This window comes from Mugil cephalus, chromosome 6 (assembly GCF_022458985.1).
Source record: "Mugil cephalus isolate CIBA_MC_2020 chromosome 6, CIBA_Mcephalus_1.1, whole genome shotgun sequence".
Lineage (NCBI taxonomy): Eukaryota > Metazoa > Chordata > Actinopteri > Mugiliformes > Mugilidae > Mugil > Mugil cephalus.
The window spans coordinates 15,517,038-15,529,666 of NC_061775.1; the positions used below are offsets into that span (position 1 = coordinate 15,517,038).

Genomic DNA, 12,629 nt, shown 5'->3' on the forward strand with positions numbered 1-12,629 from the left:
CAATATCATCGGGGGCCAGATGTGGCGACAGTAAATAATAACTGTGTCAAAAGCAGCAAAGTTTGCAGTAATGGCGAAGTGTAACAGAGGTGGAATGGGTTTGTGTGTCAGCTATTTAACATAAAAGAAAAGCCTTATGCCTTAGTTCTGCAAACTGCTGCTGTTTCCCCAAATCAGCATTTGCTGATTTGGGGCTTCCTTTACAAAAAATAGAAATAGTGCCTTCTGTTTCGGTGGGTACGCCTGCATATGGCGGGGAGCTGTGGAGGAGGATGTGGCTGCTAGATCAGGTGGAATCAGCCTGGCAGGGCAGCATCTGGACTTAACACTGTCGCAGAAGGTAGCACGTCCCGGGGCAGATTTCATACAGCTGTTGTATCCTGGGGAGGAGTTTGATGATGTCTTCACCTGTTCCACTGCTGGCCTGTTGGAGACACGGTTTAAATAACACTTATGCGTTTCAGCGATGGTGTGTCAGCACCAGCAGCTTCTAACGGTTTGTTGTTGTTATTATAGAGTATGTCATCGTAACTATCCCTCCCTTACTTTCGCCCGTGTCTGTGTTTTGTGATCTTTTGAGAACCGAGTCGTCGCCCAGACGCCTAAATGATTGCTCACACCCGCATGCTTCCTCCCCACGCAGCGCTAGATGATATGAGTAATGCGTGAACAAAAGAGCCGTCCAGCAGTCACGGGCCATTTGCATTCATTTGGAAGGGGCGCCTGTGTCCACCTCATGAATATTAATCGGATCGGTTTTCCTCCATATTACCTGCAGCTCATCGCAGTTTGCTTTTTGTTTTGAGCAGCTCAGCAAAACCAGGTGGAAGCCTGTATTAAATATGGAGCTGTGGATCAATGTGTGACCGATGGTCTCGCCGGGCCCCGAAACCAAAACAAGATTTCTCAGCAACGCAGCGAAGCATTTCTACTCTTCTCCCTGACCCCCTTATGACCTCCGTACACGCTGTTGTCTGCACGATAGGCGGGAAAATATAAGCCCCCTCACGTCGACGGCCTCGTTGTCCATTATGAAAGACTTAACCACCTCCCATTTAGACCTTCTGTTTCAATTTATCCCTCGGGATGATTCACGATCAGCTGTGGCTCGGACAGGTCTGGGTGAGGAGCTTTCCACAGTGCAGCGCTGCCTGTTGCGGGAGCGAAAAGCATTTTTAACATCCCGTGTTTTTTCACACTCCTCCTCCTCCTCCTCCTCCTAGCCTTCCCTCTCGTATCATGAGTCAGCTGTCACATCAGCCTCACCGCTCACACTGGTGAGTAAGAGGACAGTGGAGCAGCGAGGCTCCAGCGCTACAGCGACTGATTGATTCTGCAATATTCTTTTTTTTTTTTTATGGTTGGGGGGCGTTTTTTTTTTTTTTTTTTTTTTTTTAATATGTGACAGATGGTTTAGGAATCAGGCTTGCGATTGAAAGTGTTGCAAGAGCTGTGGGGAAAAAAAAAAATAAAATAAAGTGTCTCGAGAAGACTGAGTAACAGCCTTCCATCAGAAACCGCTATTTAAACAACAGCCTATTTTTTTTTACCCCCGCATGACTGTGGAAATTCATATCACCACAGGTTTTCCTTATTTCAGGAAGTAATAAGACTGTTTCTGGCTGCCAGAAGGACGCTGCAGTCTAACCAAAAATAGACCAAAAAAAAATAAGATAACTGTGATGAGACAAACATTTTTAGATGTGTAATCTGTGGTATGAAGTCATGGCTGATCTACGTTATGCACTGAACTCATATTATAAAGTATATTTGGAGGACTCTAGAAAGGGGAAACAATGTGTGTCAGGTGGTTTGTAGTCACTTGACAACTAAACATTAAGTTAAGTTGTAGTTGGAGGGTGTGGGGAGCCTTAGGCCGGTACCCAGTAGATTGGCAGAGGCCTGAGACACATCATAAAAATGACTAAAAACAAATAAATAATCAGTCTCATGAGAAATTTGTCTCCCCCATCCCTCCTCCTCCCCTCCATTATCCTCCATTATAGTGATTATTATCACTATAATTATTAATTGTTTTGTTATTTCTTTATTTATTCTTATTATTATTAATGGAAGCTTTATATTACTTTATAAATTCTTACTATAATATAATATGTAGTAATAATTATTAAATTAAAAATTTTGGTTGATTTGACATTTATATATATATATATATATATATTTTTTTTTTTTTTTTTTTTTCCCCACAAATTTAAATTTCTCTAAATACACATTAAATGAATCCAACATATTTTAGTAAAGGGATAGCTATTGAATGCAAAATGATGTATATTTACAAATAGCACTAGGCTGAGTTTAATATAGAACGCATACAGCAGGTAGGGGGTCCCTACTTAATCCCCCCGTCAGTTTGGGCGTCCTTGACTTGAAAAACGTTGAAGACCCCTGATGTACTATACAAAAACCCTCAGTTCCTTATTTTTATCCCTCACTTTACAAAAAGAATACAATGCAGTTTATTTGAAGACGCGGCCAAAACGCCACGCAGTGTTGCCCCTCTGTGTGAGAAGAACACACTGAAGTAGGGATTTATTGTAGCCACATAAAGCAACAGAGAAAGCCCCCCCGCCAAAATGCCCTTTTAGCCTCAGCCCCGTGGCCAGTAACAAAACAAGCTGAAAGAAGAGAAAAGAACCAAACTTTTGCTTTCCCCTCCGATGGCCTCGCTCTTCATCACTGCATTACTAATGTGTGCAGACAGAAGGCAGAGTCAGAGCAGCAGAAAATTTGCCTGAACAGAGCTTCATCTGTCAGGGTCCTGATGAGAAGCAGAGGGAGTACCAGCGCACAGTTTGACTCTCCAGCCTGTGGGCATGGGGCAGCCAGCTCTGTCACGCTGGGGCATCTGAGCCCGGAGCTACTCTGCTGAACAAACTCCCCCAAAAGTTCCACTCAACAGCAACTGGGCACACAACAATGCTTTGAAAAGGCCTCCAATAATAGTCTCCAATAATGTTTATATTACGCACAACTAATACGCAGTGCGGTGACTGTAACGTACATTGCGCATCGGTGGATCTGTAGTAGCCAAGTCACTCAGTGATTGTTTTTTTGTTTTGTTTTTCCAGGATCCCAACCCATTCCTCGGTCCCTCCATGGAGCCAGATGCGTTGCTGCGCAGTGCTGTTCCTCCTCTGCCCAGCAAAGAGCCAGGTAGGCTGGGAAGCTCCGGCCGCAGCCTCGCCCCGCTCCACTTCCCCTCCGAGCTGCTTCCCTTCGACGAGGCTCTGAGGGACGTCTGCACCATCAGGCCGCTGATGGAGGGGGACGTCGTGGGCCGACACGGCGGCCAGCTCCTGGAGATCAAAGCCGCCGAGCGGAGAGGTTAATAGCGCCGCTGATGACGACCGGACCACGTTTGTTTGAGCTCGTTAGAGTAGAGAGAGGTAACGGCCTGTATTTCGTTTGTTTTGTGCGTCAGAACTGGAGAAACAGATGAAGATAGAGAACCTGTTTGTGACCTGGCAGCAGAGATCGGCGCAATCCAACATGCCCATTTCGGTAAGTCGGAGTCACGCAACTTTGCTTCTCTGTTACTGTGTGTATTTTCAGATTCAGATGTTTTCTGTTCATTCTCGGATGAGTCAGGAGGCACAAGGGAGACTGACGCAATATTAAGAAGGTGGTCATAATGTTATGCCTATTTTATATATACTATATGTGATATGTGAATGTCCTTTATTCTTTATTTATCTACTGCAAATATAAAGATTCACTAATCTGGAATCTTTAAGGCTGTAGTTTACAAAAGTGCGACACAAACAATGTGACTTAAGTTCGGAAAGGTTCACTCCTGACATGATTTTATACGGTGGACACATAAAAGACATCGTCTAATAACAGATTGCATCTAACCACTGAGGACTGTGAACAGAGTATTAAATTCCTGCACTGTGAAAGTGGCCGGATCGCAAATATAACTAATTGGACTTGACAGAACCTGGGGGGTGGTGGGTGGGTGGGTGGTGAGTGGGGAGGGGGCGGTGGCGGCGGCGGCGGCGGTGGCGGTGGGGGGGCAGCGTGTCTCATTGCTTTATGTCTTTGAGGAGCTACAATTACAGCTCACTCCTCGGGGGAAATCATTTTGTATTGCCTCCTTTCGAAGGGGAGAATATCCGGGTTAATTAAAAAGGTTGCAGTCTGATACAGTGACATCTCAGGAGAGGTCATGCGGTGGCATTCAATTTATGAATTTGATATTTCACAACACTGTAACTCAAGCAAATGCAAGGAGGTCTTCAGCCCGACCTGGGTCCGTCAGACCCCATAATCTTGTTCTCCGGCTTTTGGTTTTTGGTGGATTTTTATGCGACTGACTGAGATAAATTAACAGCAGATGTGAACTTTACCCACACACAGGTTGATGTCCATCTACCAAATCTTGCAAAACAAAAATCTGTAGACTTCATTTGTTAGTGATATCCATGGTCTTATGTGCCACAGTCATCCCATCGTTCACTGTCTTACCTTGTGCGAGTAATAACAGTGAGTGTTTCTTCAGGGTACAGATTTGGAGACTTTGAAGCAGTCATCCCGGCTGGTCCATTACTGCGCCACCCCTCTTCTCTTTGACCCCGTCTTCCGCAAGCAGATCCAAGAAGAGCAGATTATTCCGCCTCCCGTCAAGGTATGGAGAGATTTTATGATCCGTGATCATGATTCAGTGCACAAGAGCATACATACCCATAAGTCCCAAGAAAACTTTTCCGAGTTCTGATCCTGTGTTGATTTTTCATTGACTGCATGTTACGTGCTGAATACATTGGACTCCAAACTCTGAGATTGCAAGCAGTGTTGCATCTACAGCGGGCTACCAGTGCTCACCAGAGTTCACTGCGTACATGTTCGATCATTCAATTGCGTGGTGTCACAAAAGCCACCGAAAAACAGAAAATGATGACATACATGCTGGTCCGTGTATGTTTTGGTCATTGGATTGTGGTTTATTCTCCTGTTGGACTGGCCTGACATTACAGTGGTCACTACAACACACAACTATTTAAGGCAGTGCTAGTGATATTCATAGATATACATTGTTATTATCATTTTGCATTCAATATTAACATAATCAAATAATGCACAGGTTCAAACAGGCTCTCTTTAAATTTGTGGGGGAAAATTAAAAAAATATATAAAAATGTCTAATCAACCAAAGATTTTGTGACCCCTAACCTGCAGTACCTTCTCAGACCCACGGTTGAAGACCAATGATCTAAGTGGCAGCGTACGAACTGGATTGTTTTGCTTTAATTGGTTAAAGTCCGTTTTTGTTTTGTAAAGTCTTGAACATTATGTGCACAGAAACGCCACCGCTCCAGTGACTCCACCGCCTCGGGTCGGGACCGGAGCTACAGCACTGACTCGGCTGACATGCTGCCGAGCCGACTGAAGGAAGAGCCCTGGCTGCTTGAGATTTCCAGCACCTTCCTGCAGCAGTACGTCCAGTACCTGCAGAGCATGGGCTTCATTCTGGTCCAGGTCCGGCCTCAGTCTCCAGCTCGCAGGTCTGTGTTTATTTGCCTTTACCCGTTGCTGAAGGTGTTTAAACCAACTCCATTTCTGCTTGTCTCCCAAACTCGTCATCTCATCTCTTATGCCATCACATGTGTTTTGATGCCCCTCTGACCTCCCACCAATATTCCCCCTTGTCTGAACCAGAGCAGATGCAGGGCAGATGCCCGTCTTCTCTTCATGTCACTTTCTAGGCTCAGACTCACTTCAAATTGTGTCTTACGCGTCGGTGACATCCTGCCGGTGGTCCACCAGTCAGTACTGACCTCTCCACCCCATCCCCCCATTTCTTTTAGCACTGCCCGGGCTCGTGCTGCCTTGCTGAATTCCATGTCATCGGAAGGCAGGATGTCGTTTTCTTATGTAAAGCAGAAGAGCGAGGACAGCCCTAAGGTTAGCGTTCCCAGCACGCACAAACACACACTCAGGGATTGAGACAGGCATTTGTGATAATGGCCCCAATGAATTTCTAATGCCTGAGTAAATCTAAGCACATGCTTCCACCACTAACCACGATTTCTGGATGTATCTTTTAGAAGCTAGAATTAGGAAAACGGCAGCAGTGAAACATAGCGACTAGTTGCACACGGTCTCCAAATCTGATCCGACTGAAGGGCTGTCACAAGGGTAGGATCTAAGTTGAGGCTGACTGAAAGCAGAAAGACTTTTAAAGCCGTGACCGTATCCGTTGGAAACTGGTACATTATCTTTTTTGATGCATATATTTTTCTGTATTATTACGCGTAAAAAAAAAAAAAAAAAAACATGCTTACGCTTCCGAAGACAATGTCGCTGATAGATTGTGTGTGAGGTTATGAGAATGAGAAAAGACTGCTGAGCTCCATCTGCTCCAGGGTAATAACAAAACATTTTATTTTTTATTTTTTGGTCTGGTAGTTGTAACCTTTTCATTGCAGCTAACATCAATGAAATGTGAACTAGAAGTTCTTCGCCCTTTGTGGCACACTGATAACAACTCACAGATTTGTTCATCCTCACAGTCTCAGCTGTTTAGCCGGGTACGTTTCGTACTGGAACCGAAGTTATGATTTTACAATCACAAAATCCAGCGGAGCAAACATCTTTACTTTAGATTCATGCTCAACTTGAAGTTGTTAGGTGACGTCTTCACCCTTTGTCGTGTAAGATATGAAAACTCTGAAAGCCTAGCTAGCTCTAGTTATGCTAAGACTTGTCACTTTACTGTGGTAGACCTTCCAGTCTCAGTTCTAAAAGCAAAATTTTTGTTAATAATAATAATGATTGCTATATCATTGTCACTATTATATTATCTTCATAGTTAAATTAATTTAACTTCACGCAGTAATAAAAAAACTATTCCTACACACTTAGACGATTTGATTACTCTTGAAGTGGTAAAATAAAGGTTTGTCTGCACAACTAAAAATCTGCTGTATCCGTCTTTAAACAATTTTTTTTGTGATTGTAAGTTTGTGTTGTACTTTGCAGACTTCAGCATCTGGCACTACTGCATATCACCTCCAGAGGGCGCTGCCAGGAGGGATTGTGTTGATGGAACTGGCTTTTCAGGTGAGATGAGGATCACGAAGGACACCGGCAACCACTAATCTGTTGGTCATTTTTGTAAATTTAGACTTTGGAGCTTGCAACACCCTTCCACCAGAAGGTCTGTTTTATCAGTGATTAACAGCGGAACTTAAAAATTAGCTTTAAACATCCTGAAATAGATGAGCACTTTAAATAATGTTGGTTGGGTAGTTGCTCAGTGTACGTCAGCCACGGGGAACAGTGGGGATCAAACAAGTGACCTTACAATCCCTAAGCTCCTGGGCTCTCCAGTCAGGGTTCATGTTGATTCATAGTTCATTCAAGGTTCATTCATGTTTGGTTCATGAAATGGGTGAAAAATAAAGGCTGAATGTCACCAGTTTGTTGGCGCTACATTACCTACGAATCCATGTCCAACAGCTGGGCCAAATCTTCCATGCATACATCCTCACTTTTATCACGGCAATAGAAGAATACAATGTCCTGACTTACCTGGATAAAACTTACCACACTTCACCAGCATATTTCACAAGACTTCCCTTCTTTGAACACTCCGATGCATTTTAAGATTATACCCCAGGATACATTCTTGGACATTTCCTGCTGTCTGACTGTTGCTTGTGTTTTACTCTAATCCCAACAGTTGTACATTTATAAAAGCTCTAAATAAACACCTTTAACCTTATCTTCTGCAGTGCATATATGGGACATTTAGAACCCATTGTTATGTCGGTTTGCCAATCCTCCCCAGGGATTACTTTGTCAGCTAATCGTCCACACAGTAATAATGTTGTTTTTTTTATTATTAAATGATTTAGTTTTGTCCTTGTGCACTCTTTCTTTTGCCAGGGGTATTATTTCTGTGTGAAGCAGTACGCACTTGAGTGTTCCCGCATTCCCATGGGCCAGACCGTCAACTCCCAGGTAAATGCTTCACAGTAATCTGCTATATTGTGTGGATACGCCACTAGCCTGTGCCAACTCTCTGTGATCATAGTTTTCTCTAGACTGAAGGCATGGGCAGGACACCAAGTGAAACAAATGAATTTCTTGAATGTCTCAGATTCAGTGTTGGGGATGTGTGCTGGTCCAATAAGGCCCAGGTATCTCATCTTGGAGGTCACACAGGGTCTTCTACAGATTCTTAAGGATTGTCCTCTAACCTGGTTGGAGTTTTCCATGGTTTCATGGCTCAGTAAAATCGTAAATGCGTCTCCTTTCAATTTTTTTCTTACCTCCACAGATGACAAACAAATTGAGTATTATCTGTTTCAAGTAAAACAACAACAGAAACAAAAAAAATAGCTTTAGAATGAGTATCCTGGCGTACCCTTATTTTCACTGCTTGTCATAAACACAGGGGAGAAAACTATTGAGATCAGACTTAGAAAATGGATCACCAGAAGGTTTTTGTTACTTGCTTCAGAGGGCTTCCTGACTGTAATCTTCTCCCATGAAGTGGAGTTATTTCCACCGAGATGCACATAAACTCTTTCTATCGGGAGATAGCGCTGATTACAACCTTTGGGTTCCTTTTGTTTCTTTGGGAATACATGGTAATAAAAAATGTTTTTTGGAAGCCTTTTGTACCAAACCATTTTAGTTTTAAGATGTGATCACATTTTGTTGATGGTGAGTTGGGTGAAACATATTTTAATGTTCAGGTTCCTGCAAAGTATTATTGTCAACCTGTTGGGAAATCTATTCATCGAAGTAAATGCCTGTGTTTTGCCACCAAGTTGTCGTTGCTGAAGTTTAGTGTAAGATTTAGTTTTTGCTACAGTCTGTTGTGGGATGGTTTTGTTGGATTTTCCTTGGTGCATAGTGGTTTTTAGAGATAATTGTCCATGCAATAGTAGTAACTGTAGTCACCATGTTGGTCTATCCGTCCGTGAATCTTGTGTAATTGCTTCAATGTTGTTTTCTGTTCATCTATTTGAGCTTTTTATTCGTGGACATACAGTTACCAAAGTATAAAGTGTGCACTGTATTTGTCCAACTAATGATTCCGTTTCTATTTCTGCGATGCCACACACATTTAATATAGTTCAAATAATCGAGCAGTGCTTCAAACATGAGCTGGCAGACAGAATAGAAAATGGTTTACTGACCTGCTGCATGTATGCACAGGTTTAAAATACCCAGAATACTGTAGTGCATGAAAATTCATTGTTTGAATAGCTGTGTTTCTTTTGGATATACACACAGAGCACGTTGTTGCAGCTCACCAGTACAACTGGGCTGTGACAAGATAACCCCGTCATGGGGGAAGCAGGTTTCCTCATGTCCAGCATCTTCCTCTCTTTAGCTTTTCAGTGTGTTTGTGGTTGTCTCAAGATATTCAGCAGAGACATCCCGTCAAACATCTTTTCACTGGTTGACTTTTGTCCGCACTGACATGGAATTTCCCTGGATATATTCCGTTTCTTGAGTCGTCTGTGGTTTGAAATAATGGTCATATTCTGTCAACAGTGAAGCCAGATGTTCCTATTTTTCAAATGCATGGTCACCAGTTCACTCCCAAAGTCCAGACTAATGGAGTTTTATGAGATACACTCCTATCTCCTAATCTTATAGTTAGCCCTTGAATCTGCTTGAACTTGAAAACAATTGTCTTTTGGTGCTGAAGTGACAAACCGAGTTCAATGAGCAGGTTTTGCTTTTCATGTTAATGTTCTTGTAATGGTGACTTTTCTTCTTCTTCTAAAAAGAAAAAAAAAAAGGCTATAGCTCTTCAAGCGCCCTGCCCACTGAGCTCAGTGTTATTATGAGCTCAGACTCTGTATGATTCAAAGCTAATGGTTTTATTATTCCTGCTTATAGAAGCAGATATATGTATATACAGACCACGCTATTGGAATGCCAAAATCCACTATTAAGGATATTGGGCATATTTAGACAAGCACATATTGCAGCCTATTTGAAACAGTGCCTACAAGTGAAGGTGATATAGCTAACCAACCTCACCACAACTGCAAACAAAGATACAAAAAGTATCTATAGATGTAATTTTCCGCATAGGAAAATGTTGGTACATTCTTGGCCTCCGAAGCTAGTCTGGCCCTCTATAACGGAAACAACATACTTGTTTAGGTTCCAGTGAAAACTTCAACTTTGACAATTACACTGATCAGGCATAACATTATGACCACTGACAGGAGAAGTTAATGACGTTGACCATCTTGTGAGAATCCTGTATTCTGCTGGGAAGCTTTTGGACCTGACGTTTGTGTGGACACCATGAACCACAGACCACTAGATCTCTAAGCTGATCAAGTGTATGTGGGATGAACTGGTAAAGTCCTGATCCTGAGAGGCCCCTCCCCTCAACCCATAGGATCCAAAGAGCCCCACTAGTAACATTCTGATGCTGTCCATTCTCTGATGAGTCACCACTGTTTTGGAGGCACAAGGAAGACGTACACGATTTTAGTAGTGTTCATAATGAAGCACTAACTGCAAGCAGCCCAGTCCCTGAGTCAGTGAAGTAATTCCAAATCATAGCATTTCCACCTCCAGTTCTTCTTCTGCATCAAACATGTCTACCTTGTGTTCTTGGTTCTTTTGTCCAGGCAGTGTTATTCCCGAAGGCCCAGTCTTTTCCTCTTCAGAGTCATTTTCTATTCTATGCCAGGATTTTCCTTACAGTTGCAGGATTTAGTTTCCAGGCTCACAGGCATTAACAAACCTTTTCCTGAAGACCTTAGCGAGCTCTTTAGATCTTGGCATAATGTGTTAATTTCTAAGAGAGCAGCAGACCCTAGATGTCATGGGTTTAAATTAATAAATATAGACATAAAAAAAAAATCAGATTTATGTTCAAATTGGTTGAACAGCTTCAAGTGTGTGCATTTTTTTCAAAGAGGATCAAGTGTTCTCTTGCTTCATGCGATGTATTTATATTCTAATTTATTTTGACTGAAGATGTAATGAAGTCTAAGTCACGGTGGACAGTTGTGTGTGTGTTTGGCACCGCTGTTTGGTGCAGCATTTCTCTAACCAGAAGCTGCAGAATTATCAATGTATGTGTCCGACTGTTTTTAGACATCGCAGGGGATTAAATGAATTTATGTAGAAGCTTATCTTCATTGCTGGTTTGGGTTTTTTAATGGTGTTTAGCGACCAGCCTTATCCTTGTAATGTCCTTGCTCACTTTCTGCCAAGTGCATTATAAAACACTTATTCTAAGAAAGGCCTGCCAACCACAGAGTCGTTGGTTTCCAGCTTTTTCTCCCACGTCTTCAAATCCCCACTTTCTGGTGAACAACAACAAAAAAAGCTTGCATAAAAGGCAAGCAATATACATCATATTTGTCCAAACTATAGACTGCATATAAATATGGACAATGTGTCGCCACTTCCTAGCACTGGCCAAACTGACGCTATTTTCCTGGGAATCTTATGACTTGGGAGCCAAACTCTACAGTCCAAGAGTGGAGCCATGTGGAGACGCGATATCGATGATCCCTCCACCCTTCCAAACTCGTATTTGTTTAATTAAAACTACTCTCTGCTCTACCTCCACCAGTTACAAGGAAATGTTGAATTATACACTGTACTTATTTTTTATTTTATTTTTATTTTTCAACTCTCAATTCACTTTACGGAGCAGTTGGCATGGCAACTGGTGGTCGCCAGTCGCCATCATGTCACATGTTGTTTCTATAGCGTCAAATACCACAACTAACTAAAATGAAATCTGTCCAAAAATTGACACTTGAACATGCATGAACATCATATTAAGTTCCTAAAATGATGGAAACTACCATTGACAAAAAATATTTGATGTTTATTTTAGTGTTTTAGTTTAGCCCAAGTCCCATCTGCTAACATGGAAGGGGCTTCAGGTGCTTGACTAGTCCTTTCCTTATGTTGGGAGAAGGTTTATGATTTGTCTTAAAATAGTACTGTTAGTTATTATTATTATCACTGCTGTACTATATTAGATTATGCAAATCACATTAAGATTCAATGAAATTTATAATGAATTAATTTTAAAGCACGTTTTTTAAAAATATTTTATCTATTTATTGACTTTCAAATATATATTTAATCAGTATTTGTTTTCAGGCGTATGTTTCTATCCATTCTACGTATTTTTCATATATATATATTTGAGGTCAGACCCTTTCAAAATGTAACTGCCTCTGATGATGAAACCCTGGTCCTGTCCAACAGAAGTTGTTCATCTGGAAAGAAAATAACTTTGCTTCGGCACTACTTCACTGTCCGGCGTGTTATTCACACTGTGTCACTTTCCAGACTTCATTGGGTTCTCCAGTGCACTCTGTTTCATGCCGTGCATTCAAAGAGGTGAATTACTCTTACAAAAAAAAAAAGAAGCAAAAAAAAACAGACACACAAGCTGACTGCTCTCAGAGCGAATGTGGAGTTCATTAAATTATTAGATTTTTATCAAATGCACAATTGTGAGCAATGTGTGTAATTGTTAATAGATGTTAATTATCATGCGCTGGTGTTTATCTCTAACACGTGTAATTAGCTTATTCTAATTAACTAAATTATATTGCGTCTTCTTAATGTTTCAGACATTGTGGTTGGAACGG

At 41.8% G+C, this 12,629-nt stretch overlaps 1 protein-coding gene across 7 annotated transcripts in view; it reads left to right on the forward strand.

Annotated features, from left to right (window-relative positions):
* Window positions 1-12,629, forward strand: part of szt2 (SZT2 subunit of KICSTOR complex) — an 84,095-nt gene that overhangs the window by 57,278 nt on the left and 14,188 nt on the right. For all 7 annotated transcript variants that reach the window (XM_047586781.1, XM_047586783.1, XM_047586788.1 and 4 more), the window contains 7 exons: window positions 3,090-3,345; window positions 3,443-3,522; window positions 4,523-4,648; window positions 5,323-5,525; window positions 5,829-5,925; window positions 7,003-7,083; window positions 7,912-7,986. In XM_047586781.1, coding sequence (XP_047442737.1) covers window positions 3,090-3,345; window positions 3,443-3,522; window positions 4,523-4,648; window positions 5,323-5,525; window positions 5,829-5,925; window positions 7,003-7,083; window positions 7,912-7,986 — 918 coding nt within the window. The remainder of the gene's footprint in view (window positions 1-3,089; window positions 3,346-3,442; window positions 3,523-4,522; window positions 4,649-5,322; window positions 5,526-5,828; window positions 5,926-7,002; window positions 7,084-7,911; window positions 7,987-12,629) is intronic.